Raw genomic sequence first — 25,781 nt, 5'->3', positions numbered from 1 at the left:
ACCCAATTTTTGGTAATATTCAAAGCCAAAAAATTAATTTTTTCCAAAAAAAAAACGATTTTCTTAAAAAAAAAAGTAATATGTACACATAGAAAGGAAATAAATAAATTAGCAGTATAAAAACTATAGCCTAGAGGGTTCTACAAGTACGTATTCTCGGCCTTTTCGCGCATCTTCATCTTTCGCTGTTTGCCGGGAAAGATACTAAAGTGCTTGATGTTCAGAGCCCTCTGCAGCATTCGGATGGTGAAGTCAGGCACCAGGCAGGCCACACTTGTCAGCAATATCCACAGCCAGACCGGCAACGAGGCCAGCAAATTGTTGTAGGCCCAGTAGATATCAGTGTCGTAGTCCCTGCAAAAGCCATTTGTTTTAGATTATAAGATATACCCCAAGATATACACATATATACTAACAGGTTGATAACGTTGTAGATAACCGTGGTGATCACAAAGCCCAAAATGGAAATGACAATGGTGAATATGTACCAGAAGGATAGGTACATGGACTCCAGCCAGAGCTTGAGGTTCACCACAACCACCACGGTCCACATGAGCAGCGTACCGAAGCAGGAGAACGCCACCGTCTGGCCATAGTTCAGGATCACATTGTTGTACGAGAACAGGCAGAAGGCGAAGTAGAAGATGATCACCGAATGGTAGATGGCGAACAGCATCCACATGAGGAAGAATGGCCAATGGAGCTGCTTGTTGTCCGTGTTCTTCTTGTACAGCTGCGGCGTTCTATGGAATTACAATTAATTTATTAATTAAGAAGATTAAGAAGATCCTTGACCAACACTTACTGCATCAGCTTCTCCTCGGTGTAGGGCTTTTCGGTGATGGCTATGAACAGGATGGGCAGCGAGGTATATATCACATTGTACAGGGTGAGGAAGAGCGAGTCGTACACGGAGGATGAGGAGAAGAGCGTATGGAACTGGAACAGGAACATGATGCCCATAAAGACAATGTTCTTGTAGAAGAAGTACAGCACCAGCAGGCACAGCCGGACGCTGTGATAGTGACCATGGACCAGGAGCAACCGCTTCAGCATACAGAACTTGGCAAAGGCAAAGTCCGCGCAGCGTGCCGCCTGCCTTCCCTCGCGACCCATGATCCCAATGCCCACATGCGCCTCCTGGATCATGGACACATCGTTGGCCCCATCACCAATGGAGGCCGTGTTATAGTTCTCATTGGAGGACTTGATCAGTGACACCACCTCGCTCTTCTGCAGCGGACTAAGGCGACAGCAGAGTACTGCCGTACACTTGACAGCCACGTCCCGGAACTCAGAGCTGACCTCAGCCAAAGCCACACCCAAACTCTTGCCATCGATGAGCAGGGCACACTCCTGGCCAATGCCGAATATAATCTCCCTGTCCAGGGCGTTCAGGTGCAGCAGCATCTCCTCTCGGTTCTTGCAATCAATGATGAAGTACTTCTTGGCATCGGGCGGTATGTGACCGCAGGATAGCGCTATGTTCAGGGCCGTCTCCACCTTGTCGCCGGTGAGCACCCAGATTTTGATACCCGCCGCCTGCAGCGAGACCAGGGTATCGGCCACATCATCCTGCAGGGCATCCTCCACAGCTGTGGCTCCCAGCAGATCAAGATCTTGAAGAGAAACAAGTAGCAAATATATCCACAGAACCATAGAATAATTAAGGATGATGACTCACTGCTTTCGATCTTGGCGTAACACTCCTCGCTGAGCTGCTTCCTGTTCTCCAGCGAACTATTGGCCTGAGCCAACTCCGTGAGGAAGTCCTGGTACTCCGCCTCCCCTATCTGGCGCCGAGCAATGGCCAGTGTACGCAACCCGAGACGGGCAAAGTCACTGATGTGAGCATCCGTCTTGGTCACTAGATCCGCTGAACTGTTTGCGCACAGCGGGAACACATAGCTCTCGGCACCCTTCGTGTAGATCCATTTCCGACCCTCTGCATCCTTAACAATGACGCTCATACGTTTGCGATCCGAGGTAAACTCGAGGACATGGAGACGATGGAAGGTTTCCTCTTTGGGCTTGGCATTGGTAAACGGTCGCTTGTAGTCCATGTGCGGTGGCACGATACGAACGCGGAGCACCTCGTCATCGTCACCGGTATAGACCATGCCCAGGTTGGCACAAGCCTCTACCAGAGCCTTCTCATCCGGACTGGAGGCCTGATAATCAAGGGTGCTGAAAGGTAAGATTACGTTTGTTATTATAGTTGCAGCCAGTCTTTAAAAGTATAAGGAGCGTACTTACAATATGAAATCACGAATCTCGTTCTTCCGGCGTTGTGACTCGGCCCTCACCAGCATGGTGGGCTGCCGTGTGAAGGTGGGCGCCGCATAGGACTCGCGCGATGCGGTGCTGGGTGAGCGGAAGAGGACGCCCGCAGGCGGACTGCTAGGTACCGCCAAGGGGTTAGAGAGGTAGGCATTGGGCGCCCCATAGGAGTGGGCCCGTCGATGTCCAAGGGCCGGCCCCGCGTTGGCCTCCTCGAACTGCGGCAGATCTCGCTCCGAGGTAGAGCGTTGGAATTGTAAGGAAATGGGACGTATGTTGGGCTGGGAACTGATGCCGTTAGTGGCACCACTGCCATTTAGCTCAGTCGGGATCGATGGCGAGTCGGCAATGTGCACACGGTTGGCCCGGGCAAAATTCGGGCTCCGTTTGACCACAACCGGACGCTTGCGGCGCTCCACGCCATAGCCATCGCCGGAGACCAGGAGAGGATTCACGTCCGAGGAGGTGGCCGTGAAGTTGCCATTGTTGGGATGCGACGACACTGAATTCTCAATGGTGTGACTCACATTGAGCTCGCTCTGCTGACTAGAATTGTGGCTCTCCTCGGTGATGTCCGAAATGGAGTACATCTCGGGTGGACCAGACTTGATGGTCGCCGCCGCTGTGCCTGCCGCAGGCTCCTTCTTATTATTGCTGGCATCGGCCTCCTCCAAGGAGCCGGAAGCCACCTGAACGGTGTGACAGATGCTCAAGGCCTGAAAGAAGATGCGCTGGTTTGCCTGCAGGGAGAGGAATTCCATTAGCAGGGATATCATATCTAGAATATCTTTCAAGACTCACATTAAACTTGTTAATGTCCAAAAGGGCCTTGGTCTCCTCATCCTCCAGACGCGTTTTCTTGAAGAGGAACTTGCTGCCGGCTATCGAGCACTGCTGGAAGTTCATCTCGTTCTTGGTCAGCGTGCCCGTCTTGTCCGAGAAGAGTATGTTGATCTGTCCCAGCTCCTCGTTCAGGTTCGAGGTGTTCACCACGCACGGCTGATCGGTTTCGCTCTCGTATAGCTCCTGGTCCCACTCCATAAAAAGGCTGCCAATGACGCGCTGCAGCTCAATGGTCACGTACAGGGAGATGGGTATCAAATAATTGAAGAGAATCAAGAAGGACAGGTAGTCCTGCAGGAATTGCTTCACACTGTAGCTGTCCGTGGCATCGCCCAAATAGGTCAGCTTAGGTATCACAAAGAGCTCATTGTAGCTGCGGATCAAGAAGGAAATATTTTAAAATATGCACTCTCCTCTTTCCGGGAGACTACTCACCGCTTCAGGAAGTACAGCAGCGTAACTATCGCAATCAGGGCCACCAGAATGACAATCAGGAAGCGATTGATGTACGTCTCGCTGGAGGCATTCTTGTTTCTTGTGAGCCTGCTGTTTAGCTGCAGCTTGGTGATCATTCCGGTATAGACGGCACAGCCAATGACGCACTCGGTGTTCTTGACCCTTGAACCGCGCAGCAGGACATTCTCGGCGGAGAGGGGCAGCACCCGACCCTCGCTGCCCTTCAGCTCGATCTTGCCATTGAAACTGTACAGATCCGTGGTGGGACTCTCGCACTCGATCATGCCCAGCTTGTGCATCTCGGACAGATCCACGGTGGGCAGGTCGCGTGGCACCAGAAGGGTCTTAAGATTGGACTCACCATCTAAATTGGCCGTGGTTATAAAGCACTTGCCATGCGGATCCGTGGAGCGTAATAGAACCAAATCGCAAGGAACATCGCAGTCACGCTCGACCACAACAAGATCCCCGGGACCGACATCCTCGGATTTGATAATGGCCTCTTTGCCATCCCGGATGACCGTCACCGGTGAGGCATTGACCACATTGTCCGTCCTATAACGAAGGACATCTTCATAACCCTGTTTAGCTGCGGTCACGGCGATCACAAAGACCAAGGGCAGAAGCGAGGTCATAGGGGACACAGGACTGTCTATAGGATACAGAAATATATAAATTATATACTATTTGGAGTCTCAGGATCACTTACCGATCAAAAGGGATATTATGGTCATAACCAGAAAGTAAAAGTTCGCTATCCGCCGGAATTGCTCCAACAGATTCTGTGGCAGGAATGTGATCAATGTGTATTTCGTGGACTTGATGCGATTCTGGCCCTTGGCCCTTTTCTTCTTGACATCCTCGGTGCCACCGATTTGTATTTGAAGCCAGTCATTTATAGTACTAACTCTGGATCCCTGTTAATATATTTAGATATAGTCGTAAGTATAGATAGGCGCTCGCAACCTGTCAGGGAACTTTACTTATCAGATACTAGCTGCTGGCTGCGAATCAGAAGACATGAACTATAACCCACGGAAGTTCCTAGTTAAATTTGAAAACTAAAAACTAAATAAAAGACAAGAAATCACTCATATATGCATGTCTACGAGTGTTTACCTATTAAAGCAATGCTGACAATCTTTTTCGAACATCAATATGAATGAGTTTGGGCTATGGGGTTAATGGGGTTAATTAAGTGACGAATCGCACCGAGAGAGAGTGCGGAAGAAGGTTACTATGCAAAGCATATATGCATCTGAATATGGCAAAATCTTTTATTATTTGAAGATCATGTATGAAGATCATGTTAAAATATATTTCGAGAGCTGTTATAGTAAGTTAGTTTTATAGTTCCACTCTAGAATTTTGTAAAGTACCTATCAAACAATCGAATAAGAACTTACAACCCTTAACTATAATATGTCTGATTCTTTATACTTGACTTAAACTTGGTATCTTGGTTCTTCCCAGAAACAAGTATTGGAATATTGGGGTTATAAGTCTATAAATAGTTATAAAACCCTGCTCTCATATCATTTGTATAGAAAACTAATACTGTCTGGGGGAGAAGCACAATTTAAAGGGGAAGGGACTGGAAATCAAATGATAACTACAAGCTGACAGATACTGATTAGATTATAAACAAAGACTTTATATATGTATATATTATTTTGAAGTTTTTGTTCTCTTTCATTACGATATTCCCTTTAATTGAAGTAACTTAAACTATAATGGTAATGATTCTTAGAGATCTTGCTAATTTAAGTTTTTTTTAAAGGTCTTAATCAATCACTACAACTATATAAATCAATGGGCTTCCACAGAAAATGTTTATAAAGAGTGTGTTTCATAGTTTTAGTCATGTTTTAAGAATTCCTTGACATTATTAGCTTCTTTTTTGTAAGACTTCTCTCAAAGATCACATTTACCTTACGCCTATTCCATAGGAGTGCCTCCTTGAGATGATACGACTCCTGTTCGGCCCAGACCGGTGGCCGATAGGTGGAACCAATGCGATCGATGCGTCGAAATCCGCTCAGATAGTCATGGCCAAAGAAATTCATTGTCTAACATGGACATCCAACACGAACACTGACATGGACACGGACACGGACAAGGACACCTGGCGCCGGGCATCTGGCTTTGTCTTGGGCTTTGGTTTCATCTCTTGAGGGTTTGCCACAAATTTCCACAAACTTTGCAGCTGATGTTCCCGTGCTCCGGGAAGCATCTGCTTGTTTGCTGCTATTTATCTATTGTTATATTTATTTATATTTGTACATAGAGAGTCCGATTTTTCTCAGCACACTTAGGAAGCGTATAAAAACGTCTAAACGTATAACCTTAAAGCGATGTTAAGTGGTCAATTTTAACACTTCAATTGAAAGGTTCTATGATCATTGTGCAAACGTAAGTGCGCTCTACACTGTATGTATCGGTGCGTGGTACATATATTTGCCTTTTGTATTTACATGGCTCTTAGCACACATAAATATACACACACACACTCTCGTCACGTAACATTAAGGCCTAAACCTTATGCCGGCTTCTATGCACTCAAAGGCTTTTCCGATATGTCAGTCATTCTATACTCCTGCTGTGATCGATAAATCAATGTCCTTGCAGGACTTTCGATAGGCAGCGATAGATTGCACGGAACAACAACAATAACTACGAGAAATCTAACGATCGGTAAGCCACCGCGTGATGAGCAATGTGCGATGTGCGACGAGTATGAGGCGATGTGCGCCACTGGAAAGCCGTTCTCACACTGAGAATGGGAGGTCTGCGGCGCTTCCACCTCCAAGTCCCACTCCCCGATACCCATTCCCCAATTCCCAATCCCCTTTACCCCATTCCCCCATTCCCATTCGGATTCACAGCCTCGAAAATTGAACGTAGACCCAGAGCAGAGCAGACCCACGGGGGAGCAGCCAATAAAAGCTCGAATCTTATTGACGTCGTCGAGTAAAAGTTCCCGATACACACAAGTCCCAGGCCAGTTCGGTAGCTGATAGGTTCAAAGTGCATAGTTAATTTGGTATATTGATGACGTCGTCGTTTCCCCACACTATTTATATTTAAATAAAATCACACATAAAAAACCATTGAGTGTAAAGAGTAAACTAAATCTGTAGAAAATGTTACCGCATGAAATGTTTGGTAAACAGAAACTTTACGTTTCCCAAAGCTACCAATATCTAAAAACAATTTTTAAGAAGTTCCTTGTGCTTTTCATACGTAATTTCTTATTATTTATAAATATTTACTATTATTTTAAGATAATTTTAACAAAAAATCTGGAGTTGCTTACCCTCAGAAACTCCAATTTGAAATCAATTTTTATCAATTTTTAAAAATTTTAACAATGTTACCCCTTATAAAATGTTCAAATTTTTGAAAAAATGTAATTTTTGCTAGACATAGCTAGATCGGTTCAGCTTTTGATGCTGATCAAGAATATATATGATTCATAGGGTCGGAAATGACTCCTTCACTGCGTTACATGCTTCTAAACAAAATTATAATACCCTACAAGGATATAACAATTGTGCAAAATATTGTTAAAACATACATGTTCTAACCGTATAAAATTGATTGTGTTCAAATTTCAATCAAATTTATATATGTATATACGCATGTAACAAAATATTAAAGATCAAAACAACATTGCGTATACGTAATGCGTATACTTAATGCGTATACATATTGCGTATACGTAATGCGTATACGTAATATACGGATTACAGATACGTATTATGATTTTGTTAAAAATTAGTTAGTTAAAATATATTTATCAAGGCAAAACATGAGTAAAAAAATCATTTACAAACTTTCTGCGATTCATGTAAAGTTTAACATTTCAATCTCATATACTTCAAGGGATTATAAACGCTTCCTTCACTTTGTAATCTTCAAGTATATATATTGGTAAACAAAATTAAAATCTATTTACTACCATTTTTTCGGCTGCCATTTCAATTAAATACAAGATCTCCTTTATTTTAGGTAAATACAACCATAAAACCTTGAAGCTAAATGAAGGATTTTGAAGATTATAGAAGCATGATACCAGCTACCAACCGTTGGCAGTATCAAGTGTCGGAACTTTTTTGGACTGTTTATTTCACGAATATAGATTGCTTTCCGGATAAACACACACTCAGTTGGGACATGGCTATGACCTAATACTTGAAAGAATTCACACTGTTTGTTCCTGTCAATCGCTCAATCGAATTCCAGTAACACCCAAGAGACTCACCCTTTTGCGAAGAAGCCTCTCGAAGAACTTATCCATGATGCACGCTGCGTTTTGGGGTGTATCCTAAGTGTATCCTCTCCAAGTTCTCATATATTTACGGATGGGCTTTCTGGGGACAATGCGGCACCGACGCGAAACAATAGCATAACTACAACTGACCGATTTCAGTATATCTCTCACGTCGAAATAGCTCGTTGCCTTCGAATTGGTCGTATTGCTTATCGGGAACTAACTTTTTGGTAACCAATAGTCCCACTCTTTGGTTTAGTCGAAGCACAGACACTCTTTGATTTTAGACCCGGTTATTTAGAGAGAGAGAGAGAGATAGACAGAGAGTCCGAGAGAGAGAGAGAGAGAACGGCACACTATTTTCAATCAATGCAATTACGGAGACGTCATGAACGTGCACAAATGCGTTATCTTTATGGGTTACACCCCGTTTTATCAGCCCTTTAACGTGGTTAGCTCAACGTAACTTGCTTTCCACCGACATATTCAAGGCTCTAACACTCAAAAAATAATAAAAATGATAATACAAATAATAATAGTATTTATAAAACAGACAGTTGAGACGATCCGCCACCCAAAGCGCACTTCCCGAACGAACTGAAACATCCGTGCAAGAGAACCCGGGCCCACATAATCCGGTATCCCCCCTTTGGGTTCAGTTTCATTTCTAGTAACAGTCTCTCTTAGTCGGGGCTTGGCCATATCTCGAATATATGTATACATATATAGAGTAAACTGCCAAAATGCTGATAAGATTGCGGGGATATCTAAGTGCCGGAGCACCTCAGCTGACTAATCGACGGTGTCAGCGGACAGAGCGGACAGCGGACAGAGCGGACACCGGAGCAACTGCAGCCGCTTATCAACAGCGTTAGAGGAGCCCGGCCTGGCACTGGGCTGGGTTCGGTTCAGTTTGGTTCGTTTCGTTTTCGGTTACATTATATGACTTATATATCTTGAAAGGGGCGCTAGAACCAAATTTTATCTGATCGACACTGAGCGTGAGTATCACCATGATTGAGGCAGTTTTTTTGCTTGAAACAAGCATCTCGACAAGTCACTTGAGAGTCCATAAACACAGCGATAACACCTGGAGATCGACATGGGGACGCGTGCCAGTATCACAGTTGTGTCAAACGGATTTACTGTCTTGGATTTCACCATAATAATAAAGCTTTTTAGCGCAGAACTTGAGTGATTCTATTACACAATTTAAAATAACACTTTAAATACAATATATTATCTTAATGCTCGGCCAGAGTTTCACTACAGAAGAGCTCAGTTTTCATAGCTCACACTTTGGGGCAAAGATTGGGTTTATTTGCAAAAGATCCTTCCACGTATTAACATAATTTATATATTATTCGAAATTTTGATTTCATAAATAAATAATAAATAATACAAGAGATATCCAGTCTTGATTGCACAAGCACTAAAAGGTAATTTTTAAACCCTTATATTAAATGCTTCGCAGGTAAGTGATCTGGAGAAGTTTGGTTTCTATACGGTTCAGATCGATCCTTGATTAAACATACCATACTGTTATGAAGGACTCTTCCAGGAGTATTTTATCCCAATGCTTGCGGGTCGTTGTCGTTTTTGCGGCGGGAGGTCCTCCTGACAAAACAAATATCGGGTGACAAAGCCACCAGTTCGCTTAACGTGGCCAAATCAAATACGACAAAAATACGACAAACAAATTGCGAAAAGCCACAGGAAAAAACAAAAAGAGTTAAATTCTATGTATATATATATAATATTATTATTTGTACACTGGAGTACACGATGGAAAGAGAAGCCTTCCACGCGCAAACTGATCTATCGGCAAACTGTCGAAGAATTGTTGATAGCGATACCACTAACAAACCCATGCGTACCTCCTATATGCTACTCGCCAGTCGGACTTTGCATGTATGTTCCCATATATTTACACCCATGGGCCCATAGCCCATAGACCGCACCCCAACCCCAACCCCAGCCCCCAGCCCCAGTCCACACCTGAACCCAGGCAGGGTCTTAACGACTTATAGATATTGCCAAATGAGTGCAAAAAAATAAATAATATAAAACAAGTGCGTTGCACCCGAAAACTATGGTGAAATCGGCAAACGAATTATAATTATGCTTAGGAATCGGATACATACGGATTGGGAGCCATCGAAAGACCATTCTCTCCTGGAGGCACACTTCTCATCGCAATGGGGGGTTCCCACGGACTCGCTCTTGGGTGCAGCTCAGCTGGTTCTCTCTTAGCCGCTCCGAACTGTTTGCTGTTCGCGATTTGCCATTAGCCGAAGAGATAAAGTCGATAACAATATCTTATCGTGAGGCATTGAATCACATGGACACACACATATCCGTCCTCCTAGTCGTCGTCGTCGTCGTCGCCCTATCCGGAGTCGGAATCGGATTCGGAGCTGGAGGCGTGCGTCGATGGTTTGTGACTCATTTAACCCAGAGATTGGTTCTTGCCCCCGGGAAATGGCATGAAGTTTGGTCCAATGTATCAATCAAGAGCGAATATACGGGGAAATCCTTTAAAAAAAAAATTAAACAACATAAATATTTGCCTAACTGAGAGATTGCATTAAATATTTTTATAAGCCCTTTAAAAGATATTTCAAATCTTAGGGCATATCTCAAAAACAGGATTTAAATGGATCATTGTTTCATTTATTTAAAATCTATAAATCATCAAAGAAATCTTTAAAGAATTGTAAATGTATCAACATTATCTCAAATCTTTAAATTATTGACACAACCTCCTACGCTACCCTATTGTTTACATGCTTATACATTATCTAAATGGACATTTGCGTAACTTTCATTATTAGTTATGCAATCAATTATTACATTCGACAAAAAGCAATTGTCAACAATTGTAAATAAATTGGAAATCAAAAAGTGTACTGTGATTAAATGAATTAATTGCAATTGTAAAGTATCTTAGTACTTAAGATATTAGCTTAACACATATATAATAAATAAATGCTCGTTTCATATAATTTATTTAGTTAGTTAAGTCACATTTATGGACGGTTATCATCGTTTGGTGACTCACCTTTGGGATTTCTGACCCAAACCCGATGTCATCGATCAGTTAAAAATGAGTAAACTAAAATATAAATGGCTGCCGGAAATAGAATTTGGAGCTTAAAGTCTATTCAATCAATTCCGACTCGATCAAATGATCATTAAGAAAAACCCAAATATTATGGTTGATAAACAATTAAATATATGTAAATTAGCTCAAAACTAAAAGGGGATAATATAAAAGATATTAATAAGTTATTTAGAGGGACAGTCCTTATGAAGATATGTACATCTTTCAAATCTCCATTCAAAAAATAAAAATACTCAAGGTGTTTTATAGAACCCTAGATGCTAATATTACATGTATATATAAATTAATTTAGGTATGAGTCTTTTAACTCCTGCATCCGTTCAGTAAACTTATAATCATAATTTTTATCACAATTCTATGTGTATTAAATATAAATAACATATATGTTTCAGCCCAAAAGTGTGCTGAAAAGTATTGTTCTTTGAATATTATTCCAGCCTTTCAAGCTTTTAATGATTAAATACCTGACCGTTCTTCTTATCTGTTAATCAATTCACAAATATAAAGACACAACAAAATTTGAGAAAATATAAAAAATATAACAATGATTGCAAAAGTCTAATAAATAATTTAATCAAAGCTTGATTAAAATCTCTCAACAAGAGTTGTAATATCAAAAATTCAATTGGAGTCCCAAAGGAACACATTCAGAAATGTGACTAACATTCATATTTATCATAATTTTTGTAGAAAAATAAGTAGTTTATACTAAATTAAACCCACTGTTCATGGCCTAGTATTAGCCAAAAACTTAAAGACCATTTAAAAAAATAAAAAGAAAAAAACGCTCAAAGTGCCCTCATGGGGTATTCGTAATACACGATTAGACCAGCGATTAGGTATTGTTGTGGTGCAGGTATACAAATATCAGGTGGATTTGATATTGGAATTTTAAATAGCCGATAATATTAATCTATATACGAAAGTGAACCCAACGCTGATATAATTTCTGAAGAGGTTTCAACACGACAAACATATGTACATAAACATACATTATAATTGTGTAATAAGTACTTATTTTCATAGTTGTAAATGTTCACATTAAACTACAAATTGATTTTTAATCTAATATCAAAGTGGAAACAGTAAATTTAATCTGGTTTGCTAATATCTACACCCAGAGAAAATATATTTAAAGTAAGAATATATAACTCTAATTGAAAAATAAAGATATACACTTGAGCACTTTGTGGAAAATAATTGATCACCCAAGGTTGGTTAATTTAATCCAAGAAACTTAAAAAGAAAGATCTTTGTACAGTATAATTTCTCTCTATGTATTCTTTTAGAACCCTCGACTTTGATGTTTCCACTAATCTATCATCGGTAAACCCGCCGGAAATAGGAATTCTCCTAATCTTAGTGATTATTACCCATGGAATTACAATAAAAACATATCTTATTTTTGGATGGGATACCTCTCTCTTTGACAGGCCCACTTACAAAACAATTGTGTGTGTGATTATCATCCTTATCGGACGCCAATTTAGTTAGCACTTTTGCGCAATTTGGAACGCTACCGAAAGTCAGTCTTACTTCTGCTCGGAAAGGTCTCGCGACGAGAGTTATAAGGAGGTACTCTCTCCATGAATTTAACTCGAATTAATATCAAAGAATAAGTTGGACACCATGGGGGCAGAGGGCAAGAAAAAGACAAAAGTCGATCCGCCTTTGCGTATTAAGATTGGCGGTATCGAAGGTCACCGAAAGCAAAGCCTCAACCGGGTGACGACCACCAAGTACAATTGGCTTACGTTTCTGCCCCTCAACTTCTATGAGCAGTTCCGACGGGCCGTCTACTTTTACTTTCTAATCATCACCATTGTCTCGTTCTTCGTAAGTAAGTTCTCGTGTTGAATAAACCATTTTCTGGACATCTGGAGTTAACTATACTTCACAATAAACAAATAGATGACACCATATCTCCGCTCGTCTCGCTGCTGCCTTTGCTCTTCGTCATGATTATCACGGCTCTTAAAGAGGGCTTGGAAGACTTCTCGAGATCAAAGAGCGATAAGCTAGTCAACACGGCCAAGGGTAAGGTATAGTAATTAAATAATAATTTAATATAAACCATATTCTCAATTATGTCGACTTATGTGGGCCTTGTTTTGGTTCAAACTTTTAAGATATACTATTAGCAGGTGTTACTTAAATTTAGAAAACTAAACTCACTTGATTAAACTTCCACTTGATTAAAGCCACCAAACATTAAATTAATAATTTATATAAAAAAAGAAGAAGAAGAAAACTAAATTTCTTTTAGCTAGGGCCTTGCTTAGGTATACGACTTGAGAATCGCAGAGGAGGGCGCCCCAGGTACCAAATATGAGAATAGTAAAAATTATGTACGTAGAGCGCCCTTCTATGCGATTCTCATACCTTACACTTAAGCAAAGCCTATTTAGGCAATTTTCATACTTCGTGGGACCGAGGCCCGTCTTAGGTACAGGGTGTGAGAATCGCAGAGGAAGGCGTTTTGGAGTTACGATATGAGGATTGCTTTGGAAATGGATCTTGCCGAAATCTTCTACATACTATTGCCCTTAGTTCAAGAATAAAATATATAGCTTTTAACTAATTTAAATTAATAAATAAATTTAATTTAAAGATAGAATGTTGCTGAAATAAATTTAATCATGTCCAACCTTATATTCCAGTGACTGTCATCCGTAACGGCAAGGAAGAAGTCATAGCCTCTCAGTTTGTTATACCCGGCGATCTTGTGGTGGTACGAAACGATGGAGATGTGCCCTGTGATCTCGTGCTGCTGCAGTCTTCGCCTGGATCCTCCAAGTGCCATGTGACCACGGCCAATCTGGATGGAGAGACCAACCTGAAGACTATATTGACGCCACATAACTATGAGCTTAGCGCCGGAGTTGGCCAGGGCTATATTGTGTGTGAGGCTGCCACACCGGATCTATACAGCTTCAATGGACGTCTGGAGCTCAACTCTGGTGAAGCCGCCTTGCCGCTGACTATTGATAACCTGCTGCTCCGTGGCGTCCGACTCAAGGGAACGGACCGGGCGATGGGCTGTGCCATCTACACGGGCATGCATACGAAGCTGCAGCTGAATAGCCGGTACACGGGCAACAAGTCCGCCTCCAGCGAGAAGTATATCAACAAGTTCATGGTGGCTCTCATCGTCGGCATGGTGGTGGTGGTGGTTGTACTGTATCTCATCCAGCGGTAAGAGGAAATTAGATTAATAGAAGTTACTCTTATTAATATATCTTAATCCCTTCCGGTGCAGTCACAAGGAAGCCAAGATTGTGCCCACTATGCCATACTTGGGTCCTCCCACCAACTTCAACTCAGCGTGGCAAATCTTTGAGGACTTCCTCTCGTTCCTGCTGCTCTTCAACTACATGGTTCCCATATCCGCCTACATGAACATCGAGCTCTATCGCATCTTTGGCATGCACTTCATGCACAATGATCTCCATCTGTATGACGAGGAAACCGACCAACCGTGCCGAGTTAACGCCTCCAACCTGAATGAGGAGTTGGGCCAAGTCAACATATTGTTCTCCGACAAGACGGGCACCCTCACCAAGAACCTCATGAAGTTCGTCAATTGCTATGTGTCTGGGAGAAACTTTCGTCTGCAGAAGACCCAACTTGTCTGCCAGGACACTGGCGAGCAGCTGGAGTTGGGCAAACTCGATGTGAGTATCCTTGGAAGCATTCTGGAAGTTAGCACTGAATTCCTTAACTATTTAGGCCGAGGCTAGCGTCTTCTTCGAGGCTCTGACCGTATGCCACACCGTGGAAGTGCTCCAGGGAGCAGCAGGCGAGAAGTCTCCAGAGTCCACATCCGAACGAAGCCGCCTGATGGATGGTGACATCGTTGGCCGCTATCAGGCCTCCAGTCCCGATGAAAAGGCCCTGCTCGAGGGCTGCGCCAGTTTGGGTCTCGTCTTCGAGGGACTGGACAAAGACATTCTATACATTCGTCGGTATCCTTGGGGAGGCGGCGGCACAAGCACCGAGGAGCTAAGTTTCGAACGGCTACATGTCCTAGAGTTCAGCTCGGAACGGAAGCGTATGAGTGTCATACTAAGGGAGTGCCAGAGTGGCACCATCTGGCTGTACAGCAAGGGAGCGGAGAATATCATCTTTCCGCGGTGCAAGCCAAGTCCGCGTTTGGAGCAGACCGACGAGCAGATTACCAAGTATGCCAAGGAGGGACTTCGCACCCTGGCCGTGGCCCGGCGCATTCTCACCGAGGAGGAATTGGCCACCTTCGAGGCGGAGTACCGAAATGCCAACATACAGCTGAGCAATCGCTCGGAACTCATTGCCAAGTGCTACGAAGCAGTGGAGATGGGTGAGTTTTTTGTTTTGAGAATTTTCTGCCTTTGATAATCTAAGTTTCTCTTGTACTTTTCAGACCTTGATCTTCTTGGAGCCACTGCCCTGGAGGATGCTCTGCAGGAGAATGTGGGCGAGACGCTGGAAGCTCTGCAACGAGCTGGACTGAAAATCTGGGTTCTGACCGGCGACAAAGTGGAAACGGCCTTCAATATAGGTCTAGCCTGCCGTCATATACCGCCTGGATCCAAGCCCCACTTCATAGTCGATCTGACAGAGCCTTCGGAGTTGCGAGCACGTCTGCAGGAGCTTGAAGCCGCCGGGGCGGAAGTTCTGGTGATTGATGGAATCACAATTGCTGCCCTACTTACCCATTTGCCTCGCGAGTTCGCCGATCTTGCCCTGCGCTGCCGGGCCGTACTCTGCTGCCGCCTGAGTCCGCTCCAGAAGTGTGAGATTGTGACGCTGGTGAAGAAGCGGAAGAAGCACATTACGGCGGCCATAGGGGATGGTGCCAACGATGTGTCCATGATCCAGGAGGCGCACATTGGCATCGGGATAGCTGGTCGCGAGGGTAAACAGGCTTCCCGTTGTGCAGACTTTGCCATAGCCCGCTTTGAGATGCTGCGCAGGCTACTCCTTGTCCATGGTCACTATAACTCACAGCGATTGGCGTTCTTGGTGCTGTTTTATTGCTACAAGAACATCATCATCACCGGATGCATGGCCCTGTTCCAGGTCTACGATCTCTTCTCTGCCACCAATGTCTACAATTCGCTGTACCTCTGGCTCTTTGACATTGTCTACATCTCGTTCAGCTTCACGTACTTGGCCATATCCGACAAGCACTACAGCGAGGAGAAGCTTCTCAGGTGGGTGTATATCTTCTCCAGGAGAGGTCAAGAACTCTAATATTGATTCGCCTCCATTTTCCATCTCTTCCAGCCATCCGGAGCTCTACAAGACCCTTGCCCACAATCGACAGGCTTCCATGGGCGTCTTCACGTTGTGGATTCTCAACGGATTCCTGCAGTGCTTCATCATCTTCTATTTTGCATACTGCATGCTCAACGATGAGAACGTTGTCCACAATGTGGGACAAACTGCCAGTTTCCAGACATTCGGCACCATGCTCATCACCGTCATTGTGATCGTGGGCAATCTGAAGCTCCTCCTGGTGGCCCGGTATCTCACCTATCTCAACTTTGCCATGATCCTTGCCTCGATCCTCGCCTTCATGCTGACCACATACCTCTATAACCTGGACACGAGTGGTGAGCTCTATGATGTCTACAACCAGTTCCTGGCCTCGTTGCCCCTTTGGCTCTACTCGATCATCTGCTCGGCGGCCTGCCTGCTGCCCGATTTTGTCATCAAGATCGTCAACGATATGTTTCGAGGTCCGAGGGCTTTGGAGAAGTCACCGGAATGAGAATAGGTTCTCCTTTTAGATCCTCAATAAATTAAAAAAGCTGCGATGGATAAATAACAGAATTTGTAAATAAATAATAAATACCAACAAGTACGAAAATTACAAGTCAAGCCACAGTGTTCCCTATTATAAGTAACCCGGCACTTAAAGCTTTTGTGGGTTAAAATTAAGTTTGTATAATTTTCTGATTTTATACTTTCCCAAGTTTAATGGATTCTTGAATTTTCTGAATTTTTAATTTGCTAATTTTTAGATATTCTAATTTTTAAATTTACCCATTTTGTGATTATTGTATCAAGAATATAAGAATATATTGAAAATAGATTACTAATTATTATTAATTTTTTCGACTTACACATATAAAAACAAAGGCATATGAAAATTAATGAGTATTTAAAGACTCTGTGCGTGAGGAACAAAGAACTCTAAAGGAAAGCTCCCCAACCAATGTACATTACAGCCAAGTTGTCCAATTTTGTGGCTTCATTGATCAGAAAGTTCACTTGTCCCTCAGTGGACAAGGGAATACTGTTGGCCTGACGCTTGACCTGGAAAATTTAGAATACAAAATTAAGAATTAATAGTAATTAGTATTAGTTAATACCCGATCGAAAGCAATATCTCAGGATAAAGATAACTAACGATATTATATAAAAACGGGAAAGAAAATTAACTTCTAAAAGCAGAAATTTATATACCCTTGTAGTGTTCAATTTAATTATAGAATCGTAACGGTAAAGGATCGTATCTAAGCTTAAAAAATTAATATTATCCGATTCGATATTTTTATATGGCAAATCAAATATTTAAAAAAGTCATAACTCAGCTGAAAATTCATTAATTTTAATTCGGAAAGCTTTCCTATGTTAGTTTTAATTAGCTTCAAAAATCTGCATGCTCAATAAAAAATTTTACAAAATTTAAATTTTTATCGATTTTTGAAAATTTTTACGATGTAACCCCTTATAAAATTTTGATAAAAATTTGAAAAAAAAAATATTTGTTCTGAGCATAGCTAGATCGACTTGGCTTTTAACGCTGATCAATAATATATATGATTTATAGGGTCGGGAATGACTCCTTCACTGCTTTCAAAGCTTCTGACTAATTATAATATCCTGCAAAGGGTATATATATAAATGTTAATACACTCACATGTCCCTGCAACCGATCTGCAATGAGCCGGACATCATTGGTGATCTTGGCGGCGGCGCTGCCATTCCTTATCTGGGCTCCCACATCGTAGACGAACGGTCGCAGGATCGACATCAGGGTCTTGGCCTCCTGCCTGAGCAGTCGCAGCGTGATCTCACAGCACTTACGATAGCTGCCCTCCACGCCCAGCGGCCCCATGGCCGCGATCATGTTCTGGGTGAGACGGAAGGGTACCACCTCCGGGAAAGCCAGCAGTTCGCCCTGATTGAACAGGCAGTTGAAGTCGACGTGGACAGCATCTCCATTGCGTTCATCGAACAAAATATTCTCGCCATGCCGGTCACCCAAGCCCAAAATGTAGCCCACCATCGACATGACGGCCACGGTGCGAATGTAGGTGTTCCTCGCCTCATACCAACTGTGCAGGGTGGCAAAGCGTTGACGCAGCCACTCCTGGAACACCGGCGGATGGGCAGGCAATAGATGCTTGATGAAGACCTCACGCTTCCGCTCCAAAGGCTCGTGCAGCGGCACGGCCAGCTGGTGCAGCATCCGGCTGGACATCACCTGGCCACGCTGCGCATACAGACTCATACAGATGCTGCGGTACGACGACAGATTGGGCAGCCACTCGACCAGACCGCACTCCTCGTTGAAGGGCAGCACGGCATAGGTGCGGATATGGAGACGACGGTGCCGGGCCGGCGCTGATTGATGCAGATACCGCTTCACCAAACCATTGAACTCCATCAGACGGGCGTCGCGACGCAGGTCATCCTTGGGCTTGACCAGCACATCGTAGTCCTGGCCGTCACTACACCGAATTGTTAGCTTCTTGGGCTTGGCCGCCGAGCGTAGGATCTGCACCGATTCCTGGAAGCCACTAATGTAGATCTGCTGGTAAGGGAACCAGTTGCCCTTGGAGCTCGAGCTTGAGCTTGCGATGGAGCTGTTGTTCCCGGGCAGAGGCGACAGCGTCGTCGTTGCATCCGAACTCAGTGGCAGCGTAGGTTGCATATACTTCTCGAAGGGCAGAAGGATGTTGGAGAAGTCCGCCTGATTGCAGAGCTTGGTGAGACGTCGGTCCAGATCGCTCAGCTTGTAGGTTCGATCTAGAGCCACCTCCTTGTTGGTCAGCTCCATCAAACGCTCCGTTAGGGAGTTAAAGTCGCTGAGGAGCTTCTGGAAGGTGGCGTTCTGCAGCCGCCGATCGGTGAGCACCAGCTTGCATCGCTTGATCCTGTTGGCGGTGGCCGACTTGAAGTGCGGCAAGAGCATCCACAGCGACTGCTGCGGATATTCCTCCACCAGACGCACAATCACGTTCCTCAGCACGGCAAAGGCATCGGCATTGGGATGGCACAAACGGCTCAGCATCTGGGAGTAGACCGTATAGAAGACTGAGGCGGGCAGGGCGGTGCAGCAGTTGCTCAGCAGATCGTTCATCTTGCGCACCTGCTGGACCTCGTTCGGTGCGTTCTCCGCAGTGTCCAGCCACAGGCTGATTACGCGGGGCATCGATTGGTAGACATGCTCACTGCCGTAGCGCAGGGATCGGGCGTAATTGAGCAGGATCTGGATGAGCATTTCGTCCGATTCGTGTGATGAAGTCGAAATTTTGCCCTGGCCCTGCCCCTGGCCCTGGCCGCCCAGCTTGGCCTCGCGCATCTTTTCGAGGAACTGGGCAAGCTGAACGTGACAGCTCTCGGACTGCTTGTGCACGGCAATGGCGTCGTCAAACTGCCGGAGCACGACGTCTGCGCACAGGTGCATCGATTCGGCATTGTAGACGGCCTGCAGATACTTCCCCTGGAAGTACAATTGTCGCTGATCCTCTGGCATACTCTTGACATTTCCCTGGCAGGCCACGCGCATGCTGGAGAGCTGCTCCTCCAGGTAATTGATGGCCATCACCTGGTCGCCCTTTTGCCACAGAAGCTTGGCACGTTCGATGAAGAGACCCGGCGGCTTATAGTCCGCTGCCTTGAGGATGCACAGTTGGGCCCGTTGCAGCTGGCCGGCATTCCGATTGATCTGGGCACTGTTTAGCCAAAGCCGTGCCAGCTCCGTCCGCAGATGCGGCAGAAGGTGGGTGCGACCGGAGAGCCGGTGCTGGAACTCATTCAGCAGATTGCGGCGGAAGCTGTAGATGGGCTCTTGGACGCGAACCTGTGGCTGGACAATCTCAAGACGATACTGCCAGTCCTCAAAGTACCTCAGCATAATCTTCTCCTGGTTATCCGCATTGGGAGCGTGATCACCTTGTTCCAGCTGCTCCACCAACTGCTGGCTGCACTGTAGCTCGTGGACCAGGTGCAGCTTCAACACCGAATCGTAGGCATTGGCATAGGAGTGCTGCTGGACGGCCGAGCAGCTGCGCAGCTGCTCCAGCACTGATCCCCGCATCCCATCTAGCAGACCATCGAATTGTGGCCGCGTGGTTAGGGGTCGTCGCAGCGCCAAACAGCCCTGGGAGCACTGAGCCGGCCAGTTTGACTTAAGCTCGTCCAGCGGCAACTGCTCCAGCTCATCGTAGCTGCCCAGGCGCCACAGCAGCTCCGACTTGCACTCGGCGAAGCACTGCTCCGAATACTGCTCCTCGGACAGACGTTGCCACAGTCCGTCGGCTATGAGCTGGGCCGTTCGTGGAGTGTCCCGCAAATACGCATCGATCATGGCGCGCACATGCTCCGGCTGCAGCTGGTCCCGGCTGGAGAGAAGCTGCTCGTAGCAGGTGATCATGTCCTGCTGCCGCTCCACCAAACGGTTCACTACAATATCCTGGGCGACGCTGACGCTGTCGTAGCTGCGCGCCTGCACTGCTCCCTCCACCGAATCGGAGTCCATCAGCGAGCCATAGACCTCAACGAGGAAGGTGAACTGTTCGAGCAGGCGTTTCGGTTTGCCATCCTCCTCCTCGCCCTCCTCCAGATAGCTCTCCAGGTAGCTCAAAGCTCGGGCATATTCGCCACAGTTGTAGCTGGCCCGTGAGACCAATAGCTTGGGAATCTCGGCGAGAAATTCATATATCTTCCGGTAGTTAGCATCGATGGTCTGTGGAGGCTTGCCGTTGGTACTCCGTCCATGCATACGCTGCCATTCCCTGAGCCATCGCTGCAGGAAGTCCAAGAGTTCGGCGCACAGCTTACCGGCTAGCCGGGGCACATGACTGGCGTCTGCGGCACTCCGCTGCTGGAAGGAACCATCCGCCGTTGGTTTCTGTGGCTGTTTTGTCCCAGCGCCATATTTCCGCGACTCGAACTGCTTGAAGGCATTCTCCTTAATCTCACCCAACTCCTGCTGGGAACTCGAACTCCTCTTCTCATTGGCCCTGAGCACTGTCATGAACTCGTCGAGGATGTGCCGCCGCTGCTCCACCGTGCACTCGAGCAGGGCGTGTAGCAGTATGTAAGGATAAAAGGTGCTCAGCATGTTGCCATCCCGTTTGATGCACGGCTTGTATGAGTTCAGGAGATGCCGCGTGTCTGAAGAGGTCTGGATGTAATCTATCAGTCGGGCGGCCCAAAGGAAGGCCCACTCCTCGTAGAAGTAGTGACTGCCAAAAAGCGGCTGTTGTTGTTGCTGCAACAGGGAGCTCGGCCGCTGGCAACTCGTGTAGCAGGAGTGAAGCAGGGGTTCCATCACCTGGCGCATTCGCTCGGGCAGCGACTGCCACAGCTGTACCTTCTTTTGCTCCTTGGGCGATATACCGCAGACGGCCAGCGTCTCCTGGATGGCCAGCGAGAAGCTGTCCACGTGCTTGGTCTTCTGCTGGAACTGATAGCCACGACACAAAGCGGTCAACGCGAGAACGGCAAAATCATCGGAGAGGACACTCAGCGGCATGGGCTTGGAGCTGGCAAAGTTGTAGTTCGAGGGCAGGTAGCTGGCATCGATGGCGCCCAGTTCGCCCAGGCACTTGGCCGAGGCCATCTGCAGCTGACGGTCATCGTGCTGGCAGCCTGTCATCAGGATATTCACAATCTGCTCCAACATAGGTTCCAGCGGCTGTTCGTTGAGGATCATGCGGTTCAGCTGGGGACGCCGCCGACCGAACAGCTCGCCGAGATGCTGCAGGGCATAGATCCGAACCTGCAGACACTCATCCACGATGTGCTTGTGCAAGAAACGAAGCTGATCGCGGAGTTGTGCTGGTGTTTCCTCCTCTTCAGGCCCTCCTCCTCCACCACCTCCATTCAACACCAAATGAGCCGTGTGCCTGCGTATGCACTTCCTTATGGCCGGCGAAACCTGCTCCATGCGCTCCAAGAAGTACAAGTCCGTGATGTAGTTCCCGAGCATCGAGGCATTATGAAGGATTACAAACTCGTATAAATCATTCACTTGCGCTACGCTCTCGCTGTCCGCCAGCAGCGGCTGCAAGGTGGCCACAATCCTGCCCAGCGATGGCCCCAACTCCTGGACATTCACCACATGCAGGAAGATGTGCCAGATCTTCAGGCAAATTCTCTGCAAACGCGGTTCATTTAGCGTATGCACAAAACTGAGCATGGCAATGATCTTGAAGCGGAACTGGGTGACATGCTGGGCGCCCACAAAGCGCATGATCTGACCCAGGCTGTACAGGGTCTCCTCCTTAAGAGGCTTCTCAAAAGATGGCTCACTCAGACAGCTCTCGAAGTAGGTGATAACGCCCAGGAAACGCTCGGCAATAAAGGTGGCAAACTCGGCATTGGCCGCTTGACTGGACAGCTCGGAGGGGCCACCTCCTCCGCCAGTAAACTGCAGAAGGCTCTGGAAGGAGCGCATGACAAAGGTGGGATTGCGATTGAAGTAAATAAGCAGTTCGGCCACAGTTTGCTAGCAACGAGAAAGAACAATGTAAATTGATTTGTAGATTTTATAGATTATGAAGACCTCACCTTGACATCGGCATTCATTAGCTGCTGCAAGCTGGACTGCGTGCAGCTAACCACCAGCTCTATGCAGCTATTGGCCAGCTCTGGCTCTTCCGTAAGGTAGACATGTGTGTAGATGCGCAGGAAAGAGGTGGAAAACAACGTGGCAATGGGCTTACGCAGCTGTTTGGCTATCAACACCAGGACTCCCTTGCAGCGCGGTTCTACAATGCAGTGCGGCAGAACCATGGCGGTCAGGAATCGATGATACTTGCAGGTAAACTCTTGCACGCACGAAAAGCCTAGCATTTTGGTGAGCTACAAAAGACAACGACTCTTATTAGATACGCAGAACCGGAGAGCTGGAGACTGCTACTCACCGCTCTGAGAGATCTGGTAAAGCGAACTCCCTCCGCGATATACGCGGCCAGGGCCAGGCGTATGGCCAGATCCAGGGCATCGCGTCGGTACCAGTTCCACAGATTAATCGTCTGCACGCCATGGCTGGCACACATCTCGCTGGCCGCCAGTACTGCCTCCTGGGCCACCAGCGAATGGGTGTGCACCAGGAAGAAGAAGGTCATCTTAAACCAATGGAACAGCCAGATTTCCTCAATTTTCGGATTAGCAGCCGAGGCTATGATGATGCGCAGCATATTTCGCTGCCAGGTGACGCTCTGTTCTGCTAATGGCCGTACCAGCATAGCCTTAATGGCGTCCAGGATAAAGCTGGCCAACTGATGCATGACATCGGGCATTGCTGGCACCAGGAGACGAAGGCTGTTCGCATTGAGAGCCTCCAGTGCCTTCGCATCCTCCTTAAGCAGCCGCATTATCAGGCTTGGCTCTATGCTTAGCCTATCCAGGTGTTGGGAAACGAACGAGAAATCCGGTTGGAACAGCAAATCCCTGGCAATTGTTTCTAGTGTGGACGGTGAGAACTCCAGCTTGACCGGTTGTTGCTTGCACTTGCCAAGGTAAATCCCCGTCGGAAGGCGCTCGGGCAAGGGTCTACACTTCGGACAATACAACTCAATGCGATCCCGGACCCTGAAGGCGAAATGGGAGGAGCAGAGCAGCAGGCGAAGCACTTGGTTGCGCCCCTTGTGTTTTTGTATCGTGGGCAGGGCCCTGACAAGTTGCTCCGACTTGATGTAGCCCGCTATGTACAGCTGGGGAATGTGGTCGAAGAAGGTTTCCTGCTCAAAGAGACTCATGTAGTGCTGGGCATAGAATGACTGCATTTGCGTGTGGGCGCTCGATGGCGTTGCCTCCAGGCGTATGGCGCACAACTGGTTCAGCGGCACGCGGCCTTTGAGGTAGGCCAGCACCTTGTCAAACTCCAGGCGGCTCTGCAGGAAAGCTAACAACTGGTGTTGCGTGGGCGACTTCATAGAGTGTCGAATGCTGCAAACTTGCATCAGAAGCGAACAGATCTCCAGGTATACTTCCATCTCGGAGGGGGACAATGTAGTCTGCTTTTCAACCATCTGCATGCCCAGGCTGTTCCAGTTGATGTCCGTCGTCTTGGGCAACTCACACTGTAGCGGCATCTTGGCCAATACGGCAGCACTGAGTGGAGAGCCTTCCTGTTCTGCTATCTTAAGCTGGCTCTGGGCCAGGATGAGCTGTTCCAGCTGCTTGAGAACCCGCAAAATGGCCACCATTGTTCGTCGCTCATCGGCCGTCTGGGCTGCGGCTGCCTTTTCCGGCATGATCGGAACGAGACCCTCTCGGATCAGGGCCTGAATCGTTGCTGTCCGCATGCCCTGATGCTTGAGAGCCAGCAGGGCCAACAAGGGCAGTAAATAGTCAGGATGGGCGCGCCAATGGGTTAGCACAAGCTGATGCAGGTGTTCCAGTTGCTCCAGCGAGACTGACGCGTGCTCTAGCTGGCTCTGTATATAGTGACTCACACTCTCCATCAGATCCTCTAGTTCCTGGCTGGCCGTCAAGCTGAGAAGCTCATTCAAGAGGAGATAGCCCATCTTCAGAGCTTGCTGACCTCGAAGATTCTGCTGTATAACGACTAGCAGTTGGCCGGTGGCCACCTTAAGCTGATTGAGCTCCTGCCGCGTCATACAGCCCACCTCCAGCCACTTGGCCACCATGGACCACATTATAGTTAGAGCTTCAAGCGTTAGTTGGGCATAATGGGCCACATCTGGATCTGTTAGCCAGCTGCTGGCCGACTGGGACTGCAGGACGCTGTGACAGTAGTTCAGGCTTACCACTTTTGCCTCCATGTCGCACTCCTTTAGGATTTGCAGGGCCTGCCGCAGGCTGCCCGAGAAGATGCCAGGGTGCGTGGCGTGACCGATAAGATGGGCGTGCTGGAGCACCAACAACAGGCTCTTGGCGTACGAGTCGGCCTTTTCCAGCGGCAGCTGGACCTCTTCGAAGGCACAGTGTGGATCAAATTCTTGGAGGCAGGTTACATCGCATTTGAAAATAGCCAGACACAGGCTGTGGTTCTGCTCGCGCCTGAAATCCACTCCGCATAGTTGCAGATGCAACTCCTGCAGGGCCTCGATGTAGGCCAGGACAAGGCGCTCGTACAGTTTAGGATGATTGGAGCAACAGGAGCTGAGAATTTTCCTTTGAAGATTGATGCACTGACTGCAGACCAGAGGAACATTATTAGGCGTTAAGAAATGGTCCTCCACGCTCACCTGCCATCTCCAGCCTCGCTTAGGCATCTGGCCAGCTTGTTAAGCAGCCACAGGAGGAAGGTGTCCTGGAATTTGTTGTTCAGCTCCCGCACTAGAGAGCAACTGATCAGGCTCGGTTCTTGGCACAGTATGTCCTCGATCACGGTGTACACTTGGGCCAAGTTGGCACCGTTCCGATTGACATGGTTATACAGCAGCTTCCACATGTCTTTCCGTTGGTTCGACATCGCGTTATATATTTTTTAAATCAAATTTAATCAAATTAAAAACAAAATTAATCAAAACAAAAAAAAAGCGCGAGGAAGAATATTTTGACCGGCAACAGTGTGCCCGCCGCGTTCAATTTTACAAATACCATTTCATTTTG

General features: G+C 46.5%; 3 protein-coding genes across 6 annotated transcripts; 1 reads left to right on the top strand and 2 right to left on the bottom strand.

Moving 5' to 3' along the window:
- Positions 1-33: 33 nt before the first annotated feature.
- On the bottom strand, positions 34-13,756 carry LOC110181915 (phospholipid-transporting ATPase IF). 3 transcript variants are annotated; one of them, XM_086836297.1, is made up of 10 exons: positions 13,625-13,756; positions 9,997-10,387; positions 4,289-4,496; positions 3,559-4,231; positions 3,082-3,496; positions 2,257-3,020; positions 1,685-2,187; positions 806-1,619; positions 417-743; positions 34-354 (listed from the first exon to the last, which is right to left on the bottom strand). In XM_086836297.1, exons 3-10 carry the CDS (start codon positions 4,311-4,313, stop codon positions 141-143), a joined length of 3,735 nt encoding a protein of 1,244 aa, XP_086692423.1. In that variant the 5' UTR covers positions 4,314-4,496; positions 9,997-10,387; positions 13,625-13,756; the 3' UTR covers positions 34-140. The 3 variants fall into 3 exon arrangements, with proteins under 3 accessions (XP_086692423.1, XP_020805510.1, XP_020805508.1); XM_020949851.2 differs by lacking the exons at positions 9,997-10,387; positions 13,625-13,756 and adding an exon at positions 7,844-8,024; XM_020949849.2 differs by lacking the exons at positions 9,997-10,387; positions 13,625-13,756 and adding an exon at positions 5,511-6,354.
- On the top strand, positions 12,528-16,767 carry LOC110181709 (phospholipid-transporting ATPase IF). Its single transcript, XM_020949558.2, has 7 exons — positions 12,528-12,816; positions 12,888-13,013; positions 13,637-14,171; positions 14,236-14,650; positions 14,706-15,312; positions 15,376-16,168; positions 16,242-16,767. The coding sequence occupies exons 1-7, from the start codon at positions 12,606-12,608 to the stop codon at positions 16,726-16,728; spliced, it is 3,174 nt and encodes a 1,057-aa protein (XP_020805217.2). The 5' UTR covers positions 12,528-12,605; the 3' UTR covers positions 16,729-16,767.
- Positions 16,631-25,772, bottom strand: mei-41 (ATR serine/threonine kinase meiotic 41). 2 transcript variants are annotated; one of them, XR_015272433.1, is made up of 6 exons: positions 25,415-25,772; positions 23,123-25,361; positions 22,767-23,060; positions 17,884-22,704; positions 17,084-17,276; positions 16,631-16,768 (listed from the first exon to the last, which is right to left on the bottom strand). XR_015272433.1 is itself a non-coding variant. In XM_086836291.1 (5 exons), the coding sequence occupies exons 1-5, from the start codon at positions 25,639-25,641 to the stop codon at positions 17,154-17,156; spliced, it is 7,704 nt and encodes a 2,567-aa protein (XP_086692417.1). In that variant the 5' UTR covers positions 25,642-25,772; the 3' UTR covers positions 17,040-17,153. The 2 variants fall into 2 exon arrangements, 1 of the variants encoding a protein (XP_086692417.1); XM_086836291.1 differs by lacking the exon at positions 16,631-16,768 and having other exon boundaries at positions 17,040-17,276.
- Positions 25,773-25,781: the final 9 nt, after the last annotated feature.

Source organism: Drosophila serrata, unplaced genomic scaffold, assembly GCF_035046125.1.
Source record: "Drosophila serrata isolate PLE 108 unplaced genomic scaffold, ASM3504612v1 contig_276, whole genome shotgun sequence".
NCBI lineage: Eukaryota > Metazoa > Arthropoda > Insecta > Diptera > Drosophilidae > Drosophila > Drosophila serrata.
This window is presented reverse-complemented; position numbering and strand designations above follow the sequence as displayed.

Coding starts and splice junctions, on each gene's coding strand:
- LOC110181915 (XM_020949849.2), bottom strand. CDS start 5,645: ATGAATTTCTTTGGCCATGACTATCTGAGCGGATTTCGACGCATCGAT. Junction 2,188..2,256: donor GAGATTCGTGATTTCATATT/GTAAGTACGCTC, acceptor CTTACCTTTCAG/CACCCTTGATTATCAGGCCT. Junction 1,620..1,684: donor TTACGCCAAGATCGAAAGCA/GTGAGTCATCAT, acceptor TTTCTCTTCAAG/ATCTTGATCTGCTGGGAGCC.
- LOC110181709 (XM_020949558.2), top strand. CDS start 12,606: ATGGGGGCAGAGGGCAAGAAAAAGACAAAAGTCGATCCGCCTTTGCGT. Junction 12,817..12,887: donor CATTGTCTCGTTCTTCGTAA/GTAAGTTCTCGT, acceptor ATAAACAAATAG/ATGACACCATATCTCCGCTC. Junction 14,172..14,235: donor GTACTGTATCTCATCCAGCG/GTAAGAGGAAAT, acceptor CTTCCGGTGCAG/TCACAAGGAAGCCAAGATTG.
- mei-41 (XM_086836291.1), bottom strand. CDS start 25,641: ATGTCGAACCAACGGAAAGACATGTGGAAGCTGCTGTATAACCATGTC. Junction 23,061..23,122: donor TTACCAGATCTCTCAGAGCG/GTGAGTAGCAGT, acceptor TGTCTTTTGTAG/CTCACCAAAATGCTAGGCTT. Junction 17,277..17,883: donor CAGATCGGTTGCAGGGACAT/GTGAGTGTATTA, acceptor TAAATTTTCCAG/GTCAAGCGTCAGGCCAACAG.